This window comes from Barbus barbus, assembly GCF_936440315.1.
Source record: "Barbus barbus genome assembly, chromosome: 25".
Taxonomy (NCBI): domain Eukaryota; kingdom Metazoa; phylum Chordata; class Actinopteri; order Cypriniformes; family Cyprinidae; genus Barbus; species Barbus barbus.
In genome coordinates, this window is record NC_136753.1 from 7,529,553 (window position 1) to 7,549,516 (window position 19,964).

Below are 19,964 nucleotides of genomic sequence, written 5' to 3' on the forward strand. Positions count from 1 at the left end.
TAAATGATCCCTAAACCCACCCATCTCCACGCCCAGATCCAACTCCTCCAGATCCAGCGCCTCCCCCCTTACATATACCGTATATATAAGGTGGGAGGAATTGGATCTGGGCGCACATACAACGTTTACTGGTAAGATACGGTTTGCTTTATTCAGGCCATACAAACTAGTCCTTACTTCAGTTTAAAGATAATTATAAGAGGTATGTTTCCCACAAATCGCTCCACAATCAAGGTTATGTATGATGGCGCAAGCACGTTAGTGCTAGCCCTCCAGGAACAAGCCACGGAGCCTGCGTCCCAATGTGCAGACTATCCATCCTAAATTCTGTGGTATTAGTACATTTCAATACTATAGGGTAGAGAGAGTGGATAGTATGCACATTGGGATGCAGGGACAGTGGTTGAATGTAACAGAAAAAAACTCCTCCCTTTCACACTTTGCTGGTGCGTCGCCCTGTCTCCCTAATGAAGAAACAGCCCCTGGTCAAAGGTATTTTTATTAAAATGGTAAACAGAAACTGTGTAAAACATGCATGCAATGTGCAGTGCAATATGATATGTGCAAGAACAACAAAAAAACAGTCAATGAAAATGTTATCACCCAGTAATAGCTGATACAAACAATGCACCTGATAATGCATGAACGAGATAGAAAAAAATGAAATAAAATACGAGTCTTTACGGTGATTACTTCTGACCAATCGTAGTTGTGCTGTTTAATTGCGTCATCGTCGGCACGCCCACTATAATGGCGCTTCCGGACTGGGCAGTGTATTTACTTTGTTCTGCTTCAGTATGTGGAGGGATTTACATCTGTCGTGTTTTTAAATGCGCCAGAATAAGTGCATGGAAAAACAGCCTGATCGCTAAACTGATGGCTCGCACAGAGAAACCACTGTTTTGGATAGCGTAAGAGGCTTGTTTATCCTCATGCGGTCTTTTTTCAGTAGGCTACTGTTTTTTATCCTCACCTAAAGTTACCGTATATGATGTTTACATTAACCGTTTTTGTACGTGTTATTGAAATATTAATGTATTATCTGTGCAGACGTAGCGAATGTTAACTTAAGGCACTGATTTGTCAAAACTGTCAATGATGCATGTCCATAATGAAAATGTACAGTTTAAATGTAATTTTCGGGTTTGGGGCTTAGATCAATGAAGTTAGGTTTCTCTAAACTAAACGTAATTATTATGAAAAACAGTAGCCTAAACTTTTAGAAACCATTAGTAATGTTAGTTGTAATAAAAATTGAATAGATTTCTATACTAACCTGATTGATTATTTAGATTGAATCTAAAACATGTCTACTCAAATATCATAGTTACAATAGTTATTAATGCAATACCATGAGGGAACAGTTTCATAGAGGAACATACACAATGGCATAAAACACTCAGGTGTCCTCTTTTAAAACACTTGCAGGTATTCTCTATATACACGGACCAAACTCGGGTACATATTTCATAAGAGGCAGATGAGGAAAGCACGGGAGCGGTACCCTGCCGGCCACTCCAGAACTCAACCTACTATAATCAACGGTGAGCAGAAGCACCTTTTCCATCATGCACTCAACAGCTGGTTATCAATACCTAAAGTCACACTCTATTACTTTCAACAGGCATCAAGATCATACCAGTGCCCATCTTATCAGACAATTACAGCTATGTGGTCATTGACACTGCATCAAATATGGCTGTTGTGGTTGATCCCGCTGACCCTCAGCCTGTTCAGGTTGGATTCAAAACAACTGTGCAGTGGTTTCAGAAATAGTTTACTGGATTATGTGTCTTACTGTAGTGAAATTGCCAAACCCATGTGGTTGTGGAAAGTGCTCGTTCTTCCTCACTGGTTTACCATAATTGTGTAAGATGAAATAATAGTCAGTTATTTTTATTGGAAATCTGTCATTGTAATGAAAAGATTCCAGTTTTTCATTCTTGTAAGCGCAAAAGTAGAGATTCATGTTTTGTTTTTTTGTTTTTTATGAATGGCTGTGATCTGAGTAATCAGTTAGTTCGTGTTAAAGGAACACTCCACTTTCTTTGGAAATAGGCTCATTTTACATCTCCCCTAGAGTTAAACAGTTGAGTTTTACAGTTTTTGAATCCATTCAGCCGATCTCCAGGTCTCCCCAGCTAGGTAACTTATGATATAGCTGAGGACTACTTTCAGGCGCTGCGTAATATCACTGCACCTGCTGCACCCATGGTAAAGTTCCTTAATTATTACGCCAGAATGAGAGTATAGTTCCTAGCCATATCGGCCTAGAAAATCGCAACTTTTCATTTTCCGTCGGTCTTAGTACGCGATGTAACTACAGAAGAGTCAAGCTTTAAATAGGAAAATTATCGAAACTCTTTGGTCATTTTTGAGCGAGATGCTAATGGTCTAATCCGATTCAATGATCTATGCTAAGAAAAGTTAAAAGTGCTACCGCCAGACCCTGCTGAATGGATTAAAAAACGGTAAAACTCAACTGTTTAACTCTAGGGGAGTTGTAAAACAAGCCTATTTCCAAAAAAGTGGAGTGTTCCTTTAAGGTTAGGGAAGTCATTTTTAAAATATCTAGGATCCTTCATATACATGAATGTAGCGTCTAAGCTGCCGCAAATCACACAAGAAGAAGAACAGATACATGAAGAGATGCTTTACTGGGCATGTGTGATGTATAGTCACATCTTATCTTACTTATGACATTACCCAGAGCCCCGGTTTTGTTTGATCTCATTTCATGGTGTGTCTTTACACCCACACAGGCATGCCTAGAGGAAGAGGGGGTGACATTACAAGCTGTTCTCTGTACACACAAGCACTGGTAAGACCACATTTGAAACTGCCAAAAAATCTCTACAACTTTCACAATGAATGTATTAGCAGGAGCTATGACAATCTTTTAGTTTAATCAGTAACTAGATATGTTACATACAGATGGTTAAGGCTTAATTGTTTGTGTGAGAATTCTAAGACTGATGAGTTATATTTAGTATGAAGGCCTTTTTAGCTTTGTAAGATCACATTGAACCAGTTCTAAGACATATGAAGCATTTAACTACCTTTAAATTGTTAGGTCACCCAAAAATGAAAATTCTGTCATCGTTTACTTACCTCCATGTTATTACAAACCCTTTAGACTTCTCCTCATCTTCGGAACACAAAATTTTAATATTCTCTCAGAATTTTTGCCCATCTGTTGAAAGTCCACACAACCAAAATTTGCTGACTTTAAAAAGTACAAAAATACATTTTAAAATCCATATTAATGAGACATGATGGAGAAAGATGTAATTTAGATGTTTATTTACATATAAACATCGATCAGTGCATATTCATCTCTCTTGAATATTTGGCTTAAACTGCTCAGTTCTTAAGGAATACTTTAAATATGTCTCAATGCACTTTTTAAAGCTTGAAAATATTGGTTGCATTGACTCTCTATGGATAAACAAAAATGATGAAAGAATATTAAAAAATATTTTATATATACGTGAGAATGAGTAAATAATCATAGAATTTTCATTTTTGGGTGAATTGAACAGAATCAAGATTAAATATCTAAACATCAAAATGAAATCAAACTATACTTTATATATACACTTTTCCCAACCAGGGACCACAGTGGAGGGAACAGGGCTCTAAAGAGACTTTACAGGTCCTGTCGAGTGTATGGGAACGCTATGGACAACATTCCGGGCCTTACACAGTCAGTAACTTTAAATATCTTCTGCTGTTCCATCATGTATCATTTTAACTGTTAAATGGATAGTTCTAAAAATGAATATTCTGTCATTATTTACCTACCCGCATGTTGTTTCAAACCTATGACTTTATTTATTCTGGGGTCACAAAAGAATATATTTTGAAGAATGCTTCCACTGTTTTTGTCCATACAGTCAAAGTCAGTGTAGTCCAATACAGCCAGTAAAAATTTTCAGAACATCTTCGTTTGTGTTCCACAGATTAATGAAATGCATAAAGGTTTGGAACGACATAAGGATGAGTAAATGATGACAGAATTTTCCTTTTAGGCTGAACCATTCCTTTAAATGTATCCAAAATGTGTTAGAATATAAAAACATTTGGACATCTAAAAATACAGAGGTGATTGTTTGAGAGATTACGTCTGATGTTTTGTAACTCAACTAAACCTATTCTTACGGTTTATGATATAACAATTGGGCATTACTTAAGAGCATGAAACAGACCACTTAATTTGATTTTCTTTATTGTTTAGCCCCCTTTCAGACAAAGACACAATAGATTTTGGAACTCAGCTGCACTTCAGGGCTTTCTGTACCCCTGGCCACACAGTGGGTCACATGATCTACCTGCTTGATGGCCGAGCGATAGGTGGCCCCAGCAGCTTGTTTTCAGGGGACCTGGTATTCCTCTCTGGATGTGGTGAGTACGGCATTAATCATTGTGTTATCTCAGTGTGCACTAAAAAAGTCATTATATAATTTTGTTTAAAATATTTGTAGTGTTATTGTTACCTGCCTGCAGTGTTTAACATTGTGTGTATACATTTCAATTATTTAAATGACTAATTATCCAGTATCAATGCCCAGAAAGTCATGCCAAATCTGCAAGCAAGAATTCAGCATTCTTAAATCCAGCTTACTCTATTTAAAGCTCTGACTCATTTCCATCCCTTGTAGGGAGAATGTTTGAGGGTAATGCCTCAACTATGCTGTCATCTCTGGATACAGTGGGATCGCTGAACGATGAAACTCTGCTTTGGCCTGGTAAGGAAACACAGTCTTTTTGTATGGGCTTTTCACACTTTAAGTTGTCACCAGAGTTTTATCCAGTTACTGTTTGTTTTATATTTCTCACTGTTTATATTTTACTCTTGAATAGTAAATCCTGGATAGTCAAGTAGTGACATTTATCAGCGAGTACAGAACACTACGGGATTGTATTTGTCTCTTCGTGACTTCAGTTGAAACTTTTGATGGCAACTTTGAAACTGTTTCCCTCGGGCACTGAAACTAACACGATGCATGATAGTTTCTGCAACTATACAAAATGTATAAATTAATCATTAATGTATTTCTGATTGGTTCCTAAAATCTCACTTTGGCATACAAAATCTCTTCACAGCATTGTGAAATATAGAGGTAAAAGTCCAGCCTAAAAGAAAAATTCTGTCATCATAGGACTTTCTTTCTTCTGTTTAACACTAAAGAAGATAATTTGAATAATGTTGATAACCAAATAATTTGGTTCTCATTGACGTCCATTGTGTTTTTTTTGTCCATACAGTGGAAGTCAATGGTAACCAAAACTGGTTTGTATCCACCGAGCAACAAAAGCAAACAATTCAGTCAAACGTATGCTACAAAGTCAGCACTGTACTACGGTAAAGTTCAAAATAAATATATAACTTTTGTGCTCTGCCAAAACGATATGACCAGGAACAAATAACAGATTCATGAGACCACGGATGCCTGTTAAATATACCCAAAATGAATTGTATCTCATGTTTAATCACTACAGAGACATCAGAGCCAGCAGCAAATGTTGGAAGGACTAGCCGAGCTAAGGCTTCTATATGTGGATACATGAGCACTGAGCGCCCGGTGATCGCATGGAGCTCCGAAATCGGCATAGAAAATTTTCCAAATAGGTGCTATCTTTATAAATAAACCGCAGATTTGAGTTTTAAACAACTACAATCTTTCCTGAAAAACTCTTAAAACTACATTTCATGACATGATAACAGTAATATTTTGAAAATTACACGGGTTTTTGGGCAATGACCTTTCACAAGTCCACAAGAACAGACAAGAACGTATATTGAGAAATGGCTATTGTCTGTGTGAATATATAAAATCATAAAATACACAGTTCGCTATTTTGGTACCATTCACAACTTCGGACAATGGAGACGGAAATAGTTGCGTATTGTACCGTACTGTACTTAACTGTACCGTTCAGTGGAAACGAGCCTTTATTAGTTACCAACATTCTTCAGAAAAAAAATCACATATGAGGGTGAGTAAATGACAGAATTTTTGTTTTTGGGTGGACTATTCCTTTAACCCTATGAGTTAATGGCAAGGGTTAATTGCAGTGTGGCAAATCTTTGTCATTTTTAGTTTTTGTGTACAACTTTTTTGGTTTTATGTTTTTTCAAACTGATATTTGGGTGTGTCTAAGGAAAAGCTTCATGGTTATAAGTAAGTCTTTCTTTTCAGGACACGAGTATGCTGAAGATAACCTACTGTTTGCTGCTGAAGTGGAGCCTAGCAATGTTGTGCGGGAGCAGAAGTTACAGTGGGTGCTTCAACAGAGGGGTCAGAGACTTTGCACAGTAAGGAGGACAAAAGTCCTAATATCAAAACATTCCTATATAATTGTTACATCTCTAGACACCTTATATTACTCTAAATCTTATTCCTACCAGCCAAGCTTGATTTTAAAGTCATTCTCTTCATACAGTGTCCATCCACCCTAGCGGAGGAGAAGCAATACAATCCCTTCCTGCGGAGTCACTCCCAGGATCTCCACCGGGCTCTGGGTCTGCAGCAGAATCAGGACGAGGACTGGACATCATATCGCGCCCGTGTTTTAGAGGAGCTGCGTAGACGGAAGGACATTTATAAGGACCGTTAAGGCTTTCATCCACTGACGTTTGAAAGAAGCAACCACTGAAACCATTCCAAGCTAGACATGTACTGCTCCCTACGTATTATTACTGTCCTGGAAAAGCTCTAATGTGAATTTGAACTGTGACCTGAAAGAAATATTTAAGTAGACCTGGGCATTATTTTTGAATTTAATTTTAAGAACGTGCTAGACTTTGAAAGGCATTGTCTGAACTTTTCCATTTTGTTTTTGTTTTTTTAAACAAGCTTTCCTCTCATGCTAAAAAGCAGGTGTTTTTCCTTACCCTCGACTGTGTTTTGGAGATGTGCAGTGAATCCCATTTACAATGACGTTTAATCCGTTCTGAATACTTAGGGTACAATAAGCACAGATATTTATGAACTGTTCATCATAATAAACTTAATGAATTATTAACAAATATGTGTCTGTATTGGATACCTGTGAAAATAGTGGCGTGACTACAAGAAGGTTTACGGTAAATGTTGACAACAGCGTTACTAAGGAAACCAGAGATGCTAATAAGTTTGAGACATGAACGAAAACCACATCTAGACCGTATAAAAAACGAGTTAAAGGCTTACTGTAGACGCTGTTAGTAGTTTGGACTATTTCCTGTAATACTGAAGTAATTTAAGTAAGTTGGTTGATTCTGTTTATTCTGATATTTTTAATAGCATTAGCAAAGTAACGTTAGCTCCTGCTTGTTCGACATCTGCTGAAGGACTGAACGGTTGAAACTCAATATACAATCCAGGTAACTTAACTTAAAAATAAAAAAAGACGCGCATAGATTAAATAAATCTTCAACTGCTACGATCTCAAATATCCAGGTAATATAAATATAACTATTGTAATTTATCTGGACTTTCTAAGACACACATGGAGGAGAGTGAATCAACACAGAATGAAACTGAAGAACTGAAAGCTTCGGTTAATGCAGTGGAGTTTATTTACAGCATTGGTAAGTCATTAAACATGATTATGATTTAGAAAGTGATGTCACTTCTAAAGTTTGCCTGTCAAAGGTGCTATTTTAGGGTCGGGGACCATCTGTTAATGGCATTCACCCTCACCCTCACATTCATTAAGTTGCATTGTACTATTATTTTTTTCTATTTAATATGTAATTTGAACAGCTAATTTTCCATGATAACTTAATTGTGATAAAGCATGATGCACTGACAACTATATAAATGTGCCTTTACATTACATGTACTGAATGTTTATTCAGAAGCACTTTCAGATCCTTATAACAGTAATCACTGTAAATGAATCTTCAGTCAAGACTAACAGTATATGATACCAATTGACTTTGAACTGCAAGCCTCTTCTGCTGTCATTTGCAGCACCCAAGGATCTGGACCAGTGTTTGTTCGCAGATTCACTTGTGACTGTGTCAGATTCGGGCCGGGAGCTGGGAGACTTCTCTGTGAGTGTCACCAAGGCGAGCTACAATGAGGAGCTATGTTATCTGCTCCATGCCAACAGTCATGGAACGATTGATGACATTCCTTGTGGTACATCCATTATAGGTCAGCTTACATTATATAATGACCAGTTCCTTCTCTTCATTATATATTAGTTAGAAGACAAATGACATCTGTGTCATCTCACTCAAAGATGTTAAACCCTGTATTTGTTCCCTTATATGTTACCAGCCTACATATCCAGAAATCTTGAGATACTGGAAGAGAATCATCATGAATATGTAAAGGTAAAAGGCTTTTGTAAAGCAAAGCTTATGAAAAGCATGGGGTACATTCCCTTTATATCAATACTTGTTAACCAACAGATTCTGTTTAATATTATAGAAATAATGAATGTAATAATCAACTGCAATGTAAAGCCACCCAAATCTGAGGTGTTGTAAATATTCCAGTTAGAAAAGCAGACTGTGGATCGGAAAGTACATATTGTTAAACAGGATGATCAGCTAGTGGTAAACCGAATCATCTCCGAGAAAGAGGTGAGTGTTGAATGTATTGAACATATGTTGAATGCATTTATTTCCATTTGTGCCCAAAAAAAACTAAATGCACATTACAGGGTTACTCCACCCCAAAATGAAAATGTTGTCATTAATTGCTCACCCTCATGTTGTTCCAAACCCGTCAGACCTCCAGAAACGTAGCAAGGAGATCTGTAAAATAATCCATGTGACATCAGGGATTCAACTGTCATTTTACGAAGCTACGAGAATACTTTTTGTACACAAAGAAACAAAAAGAACGACTTTATTCAACAATTTGTCTCCTCTGCATCACCGTAGTGCCATTTTGGAGAGTATCCACTGAACGCAAACAGCGTATGCTGTTCCTTGTCAGCCGCACCATACGGATACGCTGTTTTCGTTCAAATCAAAGCGTAAATAAACGTAGAAAACATATCAAAAATATCTTAATTTGTGTTCCGAAGATGAACGGAGGTCTTACGTGTTTGGAACTACATGAGGGTGAGTAATTAATGACAGAATTTTCATTTTGGTGTGGAGTAACCCTTTAATGCATACATTAGTGTCTGACCATGTAGTCCAAATGAATTGAAATTCAGTTTTACTGACAGTTTGTGTTCAATATTTGTGCCAATAATAAGAAAGTCTCATCTTTCATTCCTTAGGGAGTGAAGACACAAACCCACACATTTCCACTGAGCTCTCTAAAGGGTTTTGTGTCTGAAGCATCCAACTTAATGATCCTGCGTATACTGGCTCGGCAGAAGACTGTTCCAGAAAACATGATATTCCTGTCATTTGATGCAGATACTGTGCTTTCTAAGTCAGTTTATGTACGTGCAGGGGGATAATTGCTTATATTTCAGCCCTTGGATGTTATTTAAAAATCGATGTGAACAGTAGATGCATGATAGTACTGTAGATGATGTGCTTTTTATTATTCTTTCATGTGACTGATTGCTTTAGAGAGCACTTGGGTGCAAGAAGCAGATGATTGGGGAAGAGTTAGTCGATATCTTTGGGATTGAAAGGACTGTCTCTTCTGCAAAGGACTCCTCAGGAACTTGGCATTGCTATTTCTTGCCTGATGGGTAGAATAATCTCTTCATCATCTTATCTGTTTCTCATAACAGTGTGTCTACACTGGAAGCGAGTGGCATCACAGAAGCGACAAATCTCAGACAGTAAAATAATGACTCATTGTTTTTATGACATAGTGACACAAAGGTCAAATGTTTTACAATGTTTCAACAAGTGTCAACAGTCATATCTGGTGTAGACACTGTAAATACGAATGGTAGATTGATTAACGTCTTTCAAACAAATATGCCATATATTATATATATTTAAAAACAAATTTCAACTTGATGTTTCATTGCTTTATAACAGACAACTATATGAAAAAATGTATGTATATTTAGAGTTTTGAACATTCAATTTTCCTAAAATATTTTATATTTAGGCATCTAGCAAGCAGAGTGCTGTTGGGTTCACCTGCAATTATGAAGCTCCTGCATTTGCCTTTCTTGCTTGATGGAGGTTTGAAGACTTTATCACTTTGCAGTATGCTCCTTTGTGAACAGAATTAATCTTTACAGTCAAAAATAAAGTAAAAGTAAAATGTGTTTGCTTTTAATTTCAGTGGAGAAAGACCAGATTCCTGTGTTTGAGAAGAAGCCACTCATTTGGGAGGAAGACATGGAGCTTTACTCAAAGTTTCTTGACAGAAAGGTGTCTGTTACTTTTAATGAGCTTTTAATTGATGTTATATATTACTGAAGGATATTGGAATATATATATATATATATGTGTGTATGTATAAGTCCATGTAGCCCATGGTGAAACTCTGAGACTCAATATCTAATTTCTACCTGGAAATACATTTCTTTAGAATGTTTATGAATTTCAGACAAAGAACCACATACGATAAATGTCTCGACAAATAATCAAATTTGTGACTCATTTCCATTCATTCATGACACAGGAGGCACTCAAAGCAGACTACTCCTCCTACGTCAGACAACACCCTGAGCTAAAGGCTTTATTGGCAGACTTCCTGCAATTCCTGCTGTTGAAGAAACCTCAAGATGTCTTCTCCTTTGCTCGTGACTTCTTTGCTCCCTTTGCATCTCAAAGTCCTCCAGGAAAGTCCCAAAAAGACTCCCAAAACGTTCCATAGGAATAACAAAACTATGTAGCAGATACTAATACACTGATGTAGCAGAGATTGAAAATAAAAGTTTCTTCTAATAGTGCCTCGGTATAATGACTTCATGCTCTGTTTTTTATTTACTGTAAAAGTATTTGGTTCGTCTGGATGGCCAGCTGTTTATTTGAGAAACAGTAAAACAGTAAACATTCTAGTGTGTCAAAGTATTAGAGCCTTGACTTTTTAAACATTTTAAACATTAACATTTTTTTAAATTACATTTTAGAAAATGTTTTTTTAAAAATCTGAAGCATTATTGGTAACTCACAATAGCTCGAGGGTAAGCCCCACAATTATAATACGTTTGTGACGAGATATGTCACTTCCTGTTGAAATTGAAAGGCTTGAGAGGCTGAAACTGAAAGTAAAGCAGTGGAACCATAGAAGCTTTAGCATGTCGCTCAGACGCTCTTGATTTTGGTTCTCCGACAGTTTACCATTTTATTTCAGTTGGATGTAAATAAAAAGGTAAGAGGAGTTTTGATCATTTAAGTTGATTGTGTTCGTTATAACCTAGTTCAGTTCAGTTTCGTTTGTCATCGCACTTATTTGTAGCATTCGACTCGCTGAACAAACACGTATTTGACAACAAACTTTTTAAAGCAATGGTAGTAGTGTCTTGAAGTGCGATTTTTGATACACATCTGAAATATTTAGTATAAACGTATACATTTTATACAATTCCGTGTGATGCCCAAGTGGCTAGAATAGTAGTTTTAAAAACTATCGAATTTAAAATACGTTAAACAAATAACTAAAACTGGCCAAAAATATACACTTAAACCGGGGTTAGTTGTTACACTGAAAGGTTGTCTCAAGGCTATATGTGTTTTTGAATCAAAAGTGTTTGAATTCGTGGTTTTGTATGCTGTTCTCAGCACAAGGGTATTTTTCATATTGGGTTGGGCAAGTAGTGACATGTTTTACTGAACTAACGGCTACCAGACAGATGCCAAAGTAAGGACTTTCTCAAGTTGTTTTCAACGAGTCTTTGTTCAACATTGTTACAGAATATGGATCTTCAGAAGTTTCACAAGATTGATGAGAACCTGACAAGTAGTGAAGTGGCCCAGCTGAAGTTCCTGTGTATGGACCTAATTCCCAAGAAACGTTTGGAGACAGTGACTGATGCCAAAGATCTCTTCCAACGACTGGATGAGCAAGCACTGCTTGATGACGGGTTACTCGTCCCAGAGCTTCTGATCACAATTGGACGCCTTGACTTGCTAGGCATCCTGAAAATGACCAAAGATAATGTGGAAAGAAAGTTGCTACAACGTGACGCATCTAAAGGTGTCTCAGCCTATAGGTATGAAGAAAACACACAATAAATGTAGAGTACCGCGATTAAAAATCCCCTTTTAAGCTGATAGAGTGCACTTACATGCTAAACTAGACAAACTAGATAGAAGTAGTTGCCAATGAATGCTATCAATTCCACCTCGTTTTCTTAGAAAGGGCTCCTTGTATTGTACTTACTATACTGTTAAGATTTTATTTCACAATGCTTATGACTCACTGAGACTTTGTCTCTCTTCTCATCACAGAAAAATGCTGTTTGGTATATCTGAAGATATGACAGAAGAAAACTTTCGTGCAGTGAAGTTTCTTGTGGAGCTTCCAAGGGCAAAACTAGGAACATCTGCTGTGAGTTATATATTTTGAGCCCTGGAGTAATAATGTTAATGCAGGTTACAAATAATAAATTACTGCGAAAGAGGTATACGTAGTTGCTACCTTGACTAGCTTTGTAAATTGTATTATTTAATTAAAACTGTGACTATTATGGTTTGCACTTTAACCTGTTACTACAAGACATTTTATGTGAATTATACAGACATTTCTAGATGTTATGATTGAGATGGAAAAGCTACAGAAGCTTGGGGAAGACAACCTGGATGAACTTTACTGTATTTTAGACAAATGTGATAAACAGCTGGCCTGCAGAATAGAGGAATACAGGGCCCAGGAACAAGGTTACTGCTAAAATCAAATCAGTTATCTACTACTTAAATATCTACTTTTCTCATTTCTCCAAACATAAACAACATTTTTTTTTTTGTCCAATAGGAGGCAGACTTCCTCTACGGGAAGTGTCTGGTAATGTGCAAGTTTCCTTTCCTGATGAAAGTATGCTAAGTTGTGTAAGTATGCCAAATACATTAAGATGCATTTGAACACATAATTTTCACATAGTATAACTCAATTTTTTTTTATGATGTGGATATATGTTATTTTAGAAAAAAAATTGAAAATTTACTTAAAGGGATAGTTCACTCCAAAATGAAAAGCTGCTGTTAATTTACTCGCCCTCAGTCCATCCAAGATGTATTGACATTGATATTAATACATTGAAGATGTATTAATATCTATTGACATTGTCCTAATTTGGCTGCTTCAACCAAGTAGCAGGTGAATTTGAGCCAAATTTCCGCTCCTTTAAATTTATAAACCTGTTAATCTTGCTAAATAAACTAAATAAACTTAAATTTTATTAATTGCATTTACTATTGTTTTTCCCCTGCTGGCATTTTTTTGTGGTCACAACACACCAGTTGAGAACCACAGCTTATACTTGGCATTTTTAACTTCCTGAAATTAATGCTTTCATGTAAATGAGCATTTTCAAAATGAAGTGCCTTCAAAATACCAGTTCTGTTTTTTAATAATAGTTGTAGTCACATTTCAACACACAGTTCAGTATTTATTTTTTGGTGACAAATACATTTTAAATGATAAAATATGCTGCAATTCAATGCAAAATAACCTCTATTGTTTCTCTTCCCTCCAAATTTTGGCTTTCTCACAGCAAATGGACATAGAAAATGCATGTAAGTTATACTCTCATACAAATTTTCAAAACATTACTGAACAATAATGCTCTTTGCATATATCTCTATATCTCTCACCATATGTTTTTCCTTAGTGAGGAGAGGCTCGCTTGTTACCGATTCAGACACTGAATCCAGAGTAAATAAGACACATTACATTACATTTCATTCTTAATATTGTTTCATTGTTACAACATAGTTGAATGTTCTAAATAACTATTTGAAGCACCACTATTTTAGTGGCTTTTATAGTCTCTAGAAGTTACAAACAATAGCATAAACTCTAATCACAAACAAATGTTTTTAATTTTCCAGTGTATACTGGCTGTTTGTGAAGTGTTAAGTAAATAAAAAATGTAATTTCAACGTGATTTGCTTTACATTCATGTAGATGGGGGAATATTATAATGTGACTCATCGACCTCTTGGATACTGTTTAATCATCAACAACTACAACTTTAAAGAAAGGTCCTCCTTGTCCAACAGAACAGGAACGAATAAGGACAAAGGTATTTCCAGCACATGCATTTGCATCTTATCTGGAATCCTTAAAAATGTGTTTCTAAATTAACATACTCTCTCTCTCTGTTTCTGTAGATGACCTTAGCAGAGTGTTTCGCAGAATGCATTTTGAGGTTGAGGTTCGGGATGATCAGACAGCTTCAGATATGAAGGATGTGATAATGCTCTTTGCAAAAAAGGATCATTCTTGTATGGGTGCTTTTGTTTGCTGTGTCCTTTCGCATGGAGAGAAGGGCACAGTGTTGGGTGTAGATGGTAAAGAGATTGAAATCCGTGAACTCACAGTGCCTATTGCTGAATGCCGTACACTTGCATCCAAGCCCAAGCTTTTCTTCATTCAAGCCTGTCAAGGAAATGAGGGTCAGAATGGTTTATTGGCAGCAGATGCACCAGGAAACGCTACAGAAGAAGACCCATATGAAGAAGATGCTTATAATCCTGCAGCCTACTCTATTCCTATAGAAGCTGATACACTAATTGGAATGGCCACAGTAGAGCGCTACCAGTCCTACCGCCACATTAAAGACGGGTCTATCTATATCCAGGAGCTCTGTAATCAGTTGGAGAAATTGTGCCCCAGGTGAGTTCAAGAGGAGACTCTGTCATGTCTTGAATGAAAGATGTATGTGGGTGGGTTTGTAGAAATTCATGTTCCAGTTCCATATGATGATTGCACATGACCATGTGATGCGGTAAGGATGGGTGAGTTTACTTTGCAGTTAACCTTTAGTTTCCACCTGTCAACCCATTGACCAGTTTGACCCATGTGTGCAGAATTTATTTGACACTACCATTTCAAAAGTTTGGGGTCAGTTTTTTTTTTTTTTTTTTTTTTTTTGATGGTTTGATTTAGGTGGGTCCATAGAGTTATGTTTTTGTCTGCTTTTTCTGACAGAAAAGAGGATATCTTGTCCATCCTGACAAACGTAAACCGTGAAGTGAGTTTAAAAAGTTTGAGGGGCCGCAAGCAGATGCCTGAACCTCGATATACCCTCACCAAGAAGCTGGTCCTGCCCATGGACTGAAGCTTCTGATTGACTTTTGTGTGACTGGATTCATGTTGGAGAAGTTTCCGTTATTCCATTACTCGGACTCAATTAATCCTTCTGGAAGGATCAAGACACTTTGGTACTATAGATTCAAATTGATCTTGCTGTCTCTATGAGTCTGATCTAATTATTAAATAAGACTTTGAGTTAAAGTTTACCGCACTGAGTTCTGGTTGTGTGATCTTCTTTAGACAATGCAATTTAAAAGTAATAGAACATTTATATTTGATACTGGGAACAAATATTTTTAAACTAATGTTATAAATGCATGATGGTTTTATACCAGCAGTCTAAATGATTTAGTTTTGAATGCTGTTTGTAAATGCATACATTATGCTGTTTGAATGCTGTTTGTAAATGCATATATTAATAGCAACAATGCATATTGTTGCTATTAATGTCTTCCTTGGAAATCTGAATGAACGTAAAACCCAGAGAGTTTGAAGTCTTTAAAGACTTAACACTTGTAAGAAATCATTGATGTCAAGAAAAGAGTGGATTTTAATATTAAACATTGTTAAAGGTCTAATTTTTGTTAAATATTATTTTAGTATATAATGGCATAATCTTTTGCATCACAAAACACAAAATGTAATTTTCCACCCTCTCTCTGACCCTGTTATGTGGACTTTTTCCATTATTATTTTATTAAATTTTAACTCAAAATGCATGAGTACAAGAAACAAAAAAAACTTCCCAGTTTCTTACAATAATGTCCAGTGCCACTGCTACCTCTATTCTTAGACTCACCTCACCATGCACCATGCTTAAAGAAAGGTCCCCAAACTCTGCCAAAGATCTTATATCTATTAAAATAGAAGTCTTCTGCATTGACATATTATCATTTATTTCAGCCAGCGTCCTATATTTGGTGCCCATATACTTTTCCAATTTAAAAAATAAGCTGTTTAGTTTGTAGGATACACACTTATAAATGTATATTAAAATAAAAAAAAAAAACTTGATCTCCTTAGAATATCAATGAAATAAAATGTAAAGGCAATGGTAAATAACATCAAGGATCTTCTCTATTTTCTCTATCATTTCTTTCACATTTGTCTAAAGCTTGACTTCACACTCCCACAGTACTAGCGTGTCTGTAAACTCACTGCATGAAAGCAAGTATCATCTCTATTGTTAGATAGGTGAAAGTGGTTATTTTGTGATTTGAATATGAAATTATTGTAGTGTTTTATAAGAATATTGTATGTATGGATTCAAATGATTAATGTATTGTTAACTTTAATGACCTTTTGACCTTATTCAGAATGTATTCATTCCTATCTTGTGCACAAAGAAATAAAAATTGTAGTGAATATCAACAGATGTTATTGTGAACAATACAAGAGACACTGCAGCTTTTATATTTAATGGAAACACAGGTCAGTCTGGAAACTTCAGCCATGATGAAAACCAGCTAGGTTGCTGGTATTTGGGCTGATATCAATATTAATCCACACAGTATTTTTTTTTTTTTAGCAGATTTCTAAAATTGTTATTTTTCTGATATGTCATAATATCTCTTGACAGAATATAAAATACATTTATATGGATATTAAATTTATATTTATAAATTTATTGGAAATTTACATGTCCTGAAGAAAAATTATTTCAGATAGTTATGTATTAAATTGTAGAGAAATTCCAGGATCAGTTCCCTCATCACGTAGGCCTAGTATTTTCATCGAGTCAGTGATGCGAGTATTTAACATCCGGAATTGTGGGCACCCATTTAATGCAACGCCCAGGGAACAATTGACCTATCGGTAAGCCCTGCTCTCCTTAGTTACTGTTGCTCCCTTAGACAAACAAACGGAGTTGCTCACTGTCTTACAATAGCTGTGTCTCATTTAGAAGACTGCGTCCTCCGGAGGTTGCATCCTCTGTAGGATACGTAATGTATACGAAGTGTCCTCAACCTAGAATTAATTAAGACTTAGAATTAAGACTTATTTTGCTCAATGTTTGAGGAGCTGCAGCGTACATACAACAGACATCTGTTAGAGAAAAAAAGAGAATACAAAGAACAAAGTTTATCTGTTTTTACTGGAGGTAGGCCTACTTTAAGTTAAGTAGAAAACACCACATCTGTGTTTGTGTGTACATCTGCCGGCATTTTTCAAATTAAGGATGGTTGTTTATGGCGACGTAAAGAATTGTGGGTTATCTGTAGCAGCGAAGGATACACCTGATGCATCCTCCGAATTCCTGTGAAAGAAGGTCACATTCGGAGTGTCCTACTTGCTTTTCTGAAATGAGACAGCCTCGATGACGTATGCACCCTTCAAATGAGACCTCCGGAGGACGCAGACTTCTAAATGAGACACAGCTTATAACAGACCTTGTCCTACGACGTTTATGTGCAATTTTGGACACAGAAGGCCACTAAATGGGAATTAATAAATATTCCATGGAGGGATTTATAAAATATTTAAAAATAAGTATTGTGGGTAACTCGAAGCGAGGGTTTACACATCACAATGCAAGCGGGAGAAGTCTCATATTACGGATGGTCATCACGATCGCGGATGACAACATGCAGGATCAACACTGTTCATGTATCGCAGGGTACGAATAAAATAATGTACTGTAGGATATCAGAGACAGAACATCGAAACCTGAGGAGCCGAAATTCCACAGAGGCCCAAGAAAACAGGACAATGTCATAAATCTGTCCAGATCCTAGCGCCAGCCCTCTGAAGAAAACTTAACCAGCAAGCCTCTTTCACAAACAGCTTGCAACATTAAGACAAAAGAATACTTATTAATAAGTCCAACACAGGAAGGAGATCGTCAAAGAGATGGCCGTCACATGTAAATCTGTGATAGAAATCACGAGCTACAGACTCTCTTGGGCAGGTCTTCCCCCACCCAAATCAAAGAACCAGACTGAAATTCCTTCCAAACCCCTTTTGACCTTTTTGTTGCCCACAGAATGGCACAGAGACTCTCTTTTTCATATGCACCTAAAATCATCATAAAGGACATTTCTATGCATAACCCCATATTATGTGTGTAACCCACACTTTTGACTTTCATGTTTTAATCACATATTGGGTAGGTCTTTTTTAATAACTATTGAATAGCTTAAGGGTATTCATGTTTAGTATGTGTGTGTTTGGATCTTCATGCTTGAAAGGTTTCTTCCAATTAATTCTTTGTGAAATGTATCATATTCTGGTTATAGAAATCCCATCCAAAAGTATACTTTGCAAGAGTGTGTAAACCATGTGACTGATAACATGCTGATTTATGATGGAAGGAACACCCCTAAGATAATAGCCTATCTAATTGGTCAAGACACCAGATGGGATGTGTCCAGAAGCCGAGTTTAAAAACTCAGGACACCATCAAACTCTCCTGCTCTCTTCTCTTTTTGCTCTTCTCTGTTTGCTTTTGCCACTGCATTTTGACGCTGCTCTTTGAACGTGCTCTGGCCTACGTGCCAGCTGCTACTACACACCATGATGAGAAGAAAAACCACCTAGTCTTTACATCCCTTTATTCTTTTACTTTAATTTCTTTTCTTTTCCGTTGCGAGTTTCATGTAGTAAGTTAAGTTTTGCCGCCACGCCTCGTCTCCAAGTTCAACTCGAGTCTGTGATCGCCTCAATTTCTACCACAACTAGAATGTAATTTTCCTTTTTTTTTAGATACTTTAATATAATCTGCTATTGTATTTGTCAAATATGGCTTTGTGCATTTTCCTTTGTCTTCTAGATGATCTCACTAGAGTGTTTGAGAACGTGTTTTTCAAAGTTGAGGGGATGATTTGCAAGCATCAGATATGAAGAATGTGATGAAGGAGCTTGCAGAGAGGGATCACTCAGATGGATGCTTTTGCCTGCTGCATCCTGTCCCATGGAGAAACGGCTCTGTTCTGGGAATAGATGGAAAACCAGTTCCGATCCGTGAACTAACAGCCTTTTGCTGAATGCCACACTCTAGTTAACAAGCCGAAGCTTTTCTTCATTCAAGCCTGTCAGGGTAAAGAGGCCCAGCAAGGTGTGTGGATGACAGATGGAGAGGAGAACACCAGAGAAAAGAAGGAACATTTGAGGAGGATTCTCATAGTGCAGCATCGCACGGTGTCCCTAAAGATGCTGATTTTGTCACTGGAATAGCAACGGTTGAGCACTACAAATCTTTCCGCCACATAAAATATGGGTCCATCTATATCCAGGAACTCTGCAAACAGCTGGAAAGTGGCTGTCACTGGTGAGTTGTGGTCTTGGTTTGGAGAAGGTTTTGATTTTGAAGCTTATGTTAGAATTAAAGACCCTATTTGCATTCGATGTTCAGAAGAGTTCACCGAAAAATAGAATTTTGCTGAACATTAACTCCTCCTCTGACATTCCAATATATCACTTGTTCACCAATGGATCCTCTGCTGTGAATGGGTGGTGTCTGAATGAGAGTCCAGTAAAAAAGGCCTTACAGTAGAAAAGACCATCCCCTATTGTCCTTTCACATCAAAATATTTGTTTGGAGTGGTTGTGGATTGCTTCTGATGTAAATGGTGCTTGATCTGTGCACATTTCTCTCCTGATTCAGACGAGAGTTTAGTCAGAGGTAACAGTTTGAAGTTAAAAACATTTTTTACAAACACGCAGCTTTTCGCTTCACAAGACGTTAATGATTGTAGATTGTGATGTTTTTAATCAGCTGTTTGAACTCATATTCTGACGGCAGCAGAGGATCCAATGGTGAGCAAGTGATGTAACGCTACATTTCTGCAAATCTGTTCCGATGAAAAAAACTATTTCATCTACATCTTGGTTGGCCTG

General features: G+C 36.8%; 3 protein-coding genes across 5 annotated transcripts; all 3 read left to right on the forward strand.

The window, feature by feature from the left end:
* Positions 1–730: 730 nt before the first annotated feature.
* On the forward strand, positions 731–7,369 carry LOC306844490 (putative hydrolase PNKD). 2 transcript variants are annotated; one of them, XM_079376659.1, is made up of 9 exons: positions 731–911; positions 1,429–1,544; positions 1,625–1,737; positions 2,763–2,821; positions 3,614–3,706; positions 4,238–4,404; positions 4,662–4,748; positions 6,204–6,319; positions 6,448–7,369. In XM_079376659.1, exons 1-9 carry the CDS (start codon positions 751–753, stop codon positions 6,619–6,621), a joined length of 1,086 nt encoding a protein of 361 aa, XP_079232785.1. In that variant the 5' UTR covers positions 731–750; the 3' UTR covers positions 6,622–7,369. The 2 variants fall into 2 exon arrangements, with proteins under 2 accessions (XP_079232785.1, XP_079232786.1); XM_079376660.1 differs by having other exon boundaries at positions 745–948.
* Positions 7,100–10,828, forward strand: LOC306844491 (ciliogenesis-associated TTC17-interacting protein-like). Of its 2 annotated transcripts, XM_079376662.1 has the most exons (11): positions 7,100–7,206; positions 7,290–7,369; positions 7,489–7,576; positions 7,962–8,147; positions 8,274–8,329; positions 8,495–8,581; positions 9,232–9,399; positions 9,533–9,657; positions 10,029–10,105; positions 10,209–10,297; positions 10,551–10,828. In XM_079376662.1, the coding sequence occupies exons 3-11, from the start codon at positions 7,495–7,497 to the stop codon at positions 10,743–10,745; spliced, it is 1,065 nt and encodes a 354-aa protein (XP_079232788.1). In that variant the 5' UTR covers positions 7,100–7,206; positions 7,290–7,369; positions 7,489–7,494; the 3' UTR covers positions 10,746–10,828. The 2 variants fall into 2 exon arrangements, with proteins under 2 accessions (XP_079232788.1, XP_079232787.1); XM_079376661.1 differs by having other exon boundaries at positions 7,100–7,369.
* Positions 10,829–11,096: 268 nt separating this feature from the next.
* LOC306844489 (caspase-8-like) lies at positions 11,097–16,497 on the forward strand. The gene is made up of 10 exons (XM_079376658.1): positions 11,097–11,243; positions 11,786–12,084; positions 12,323–12,422; positions 12,613–12,751; positions 12,846–12,919; positions 13,585–13,606; positions 13,702–13,745; positions 13,998–14,115; positions 14,204–14,708; positions 15,024–16,497. The coding sequence occupies exons 2-10, from the start codon at positions 11,789–11,791 to the stop codon at positions 15,151–15,153; spliced, it is 1,428 nt and encodes a 475-aa protein (XP_079232784.1). The 5' UTR covers positions 11,097–11,243; positions 11,786–11,788; the 3' UTR covers positions 15,154–16,497.
* Positions 16,498–19,964: the final 3,467 nt, after the last annotated feature.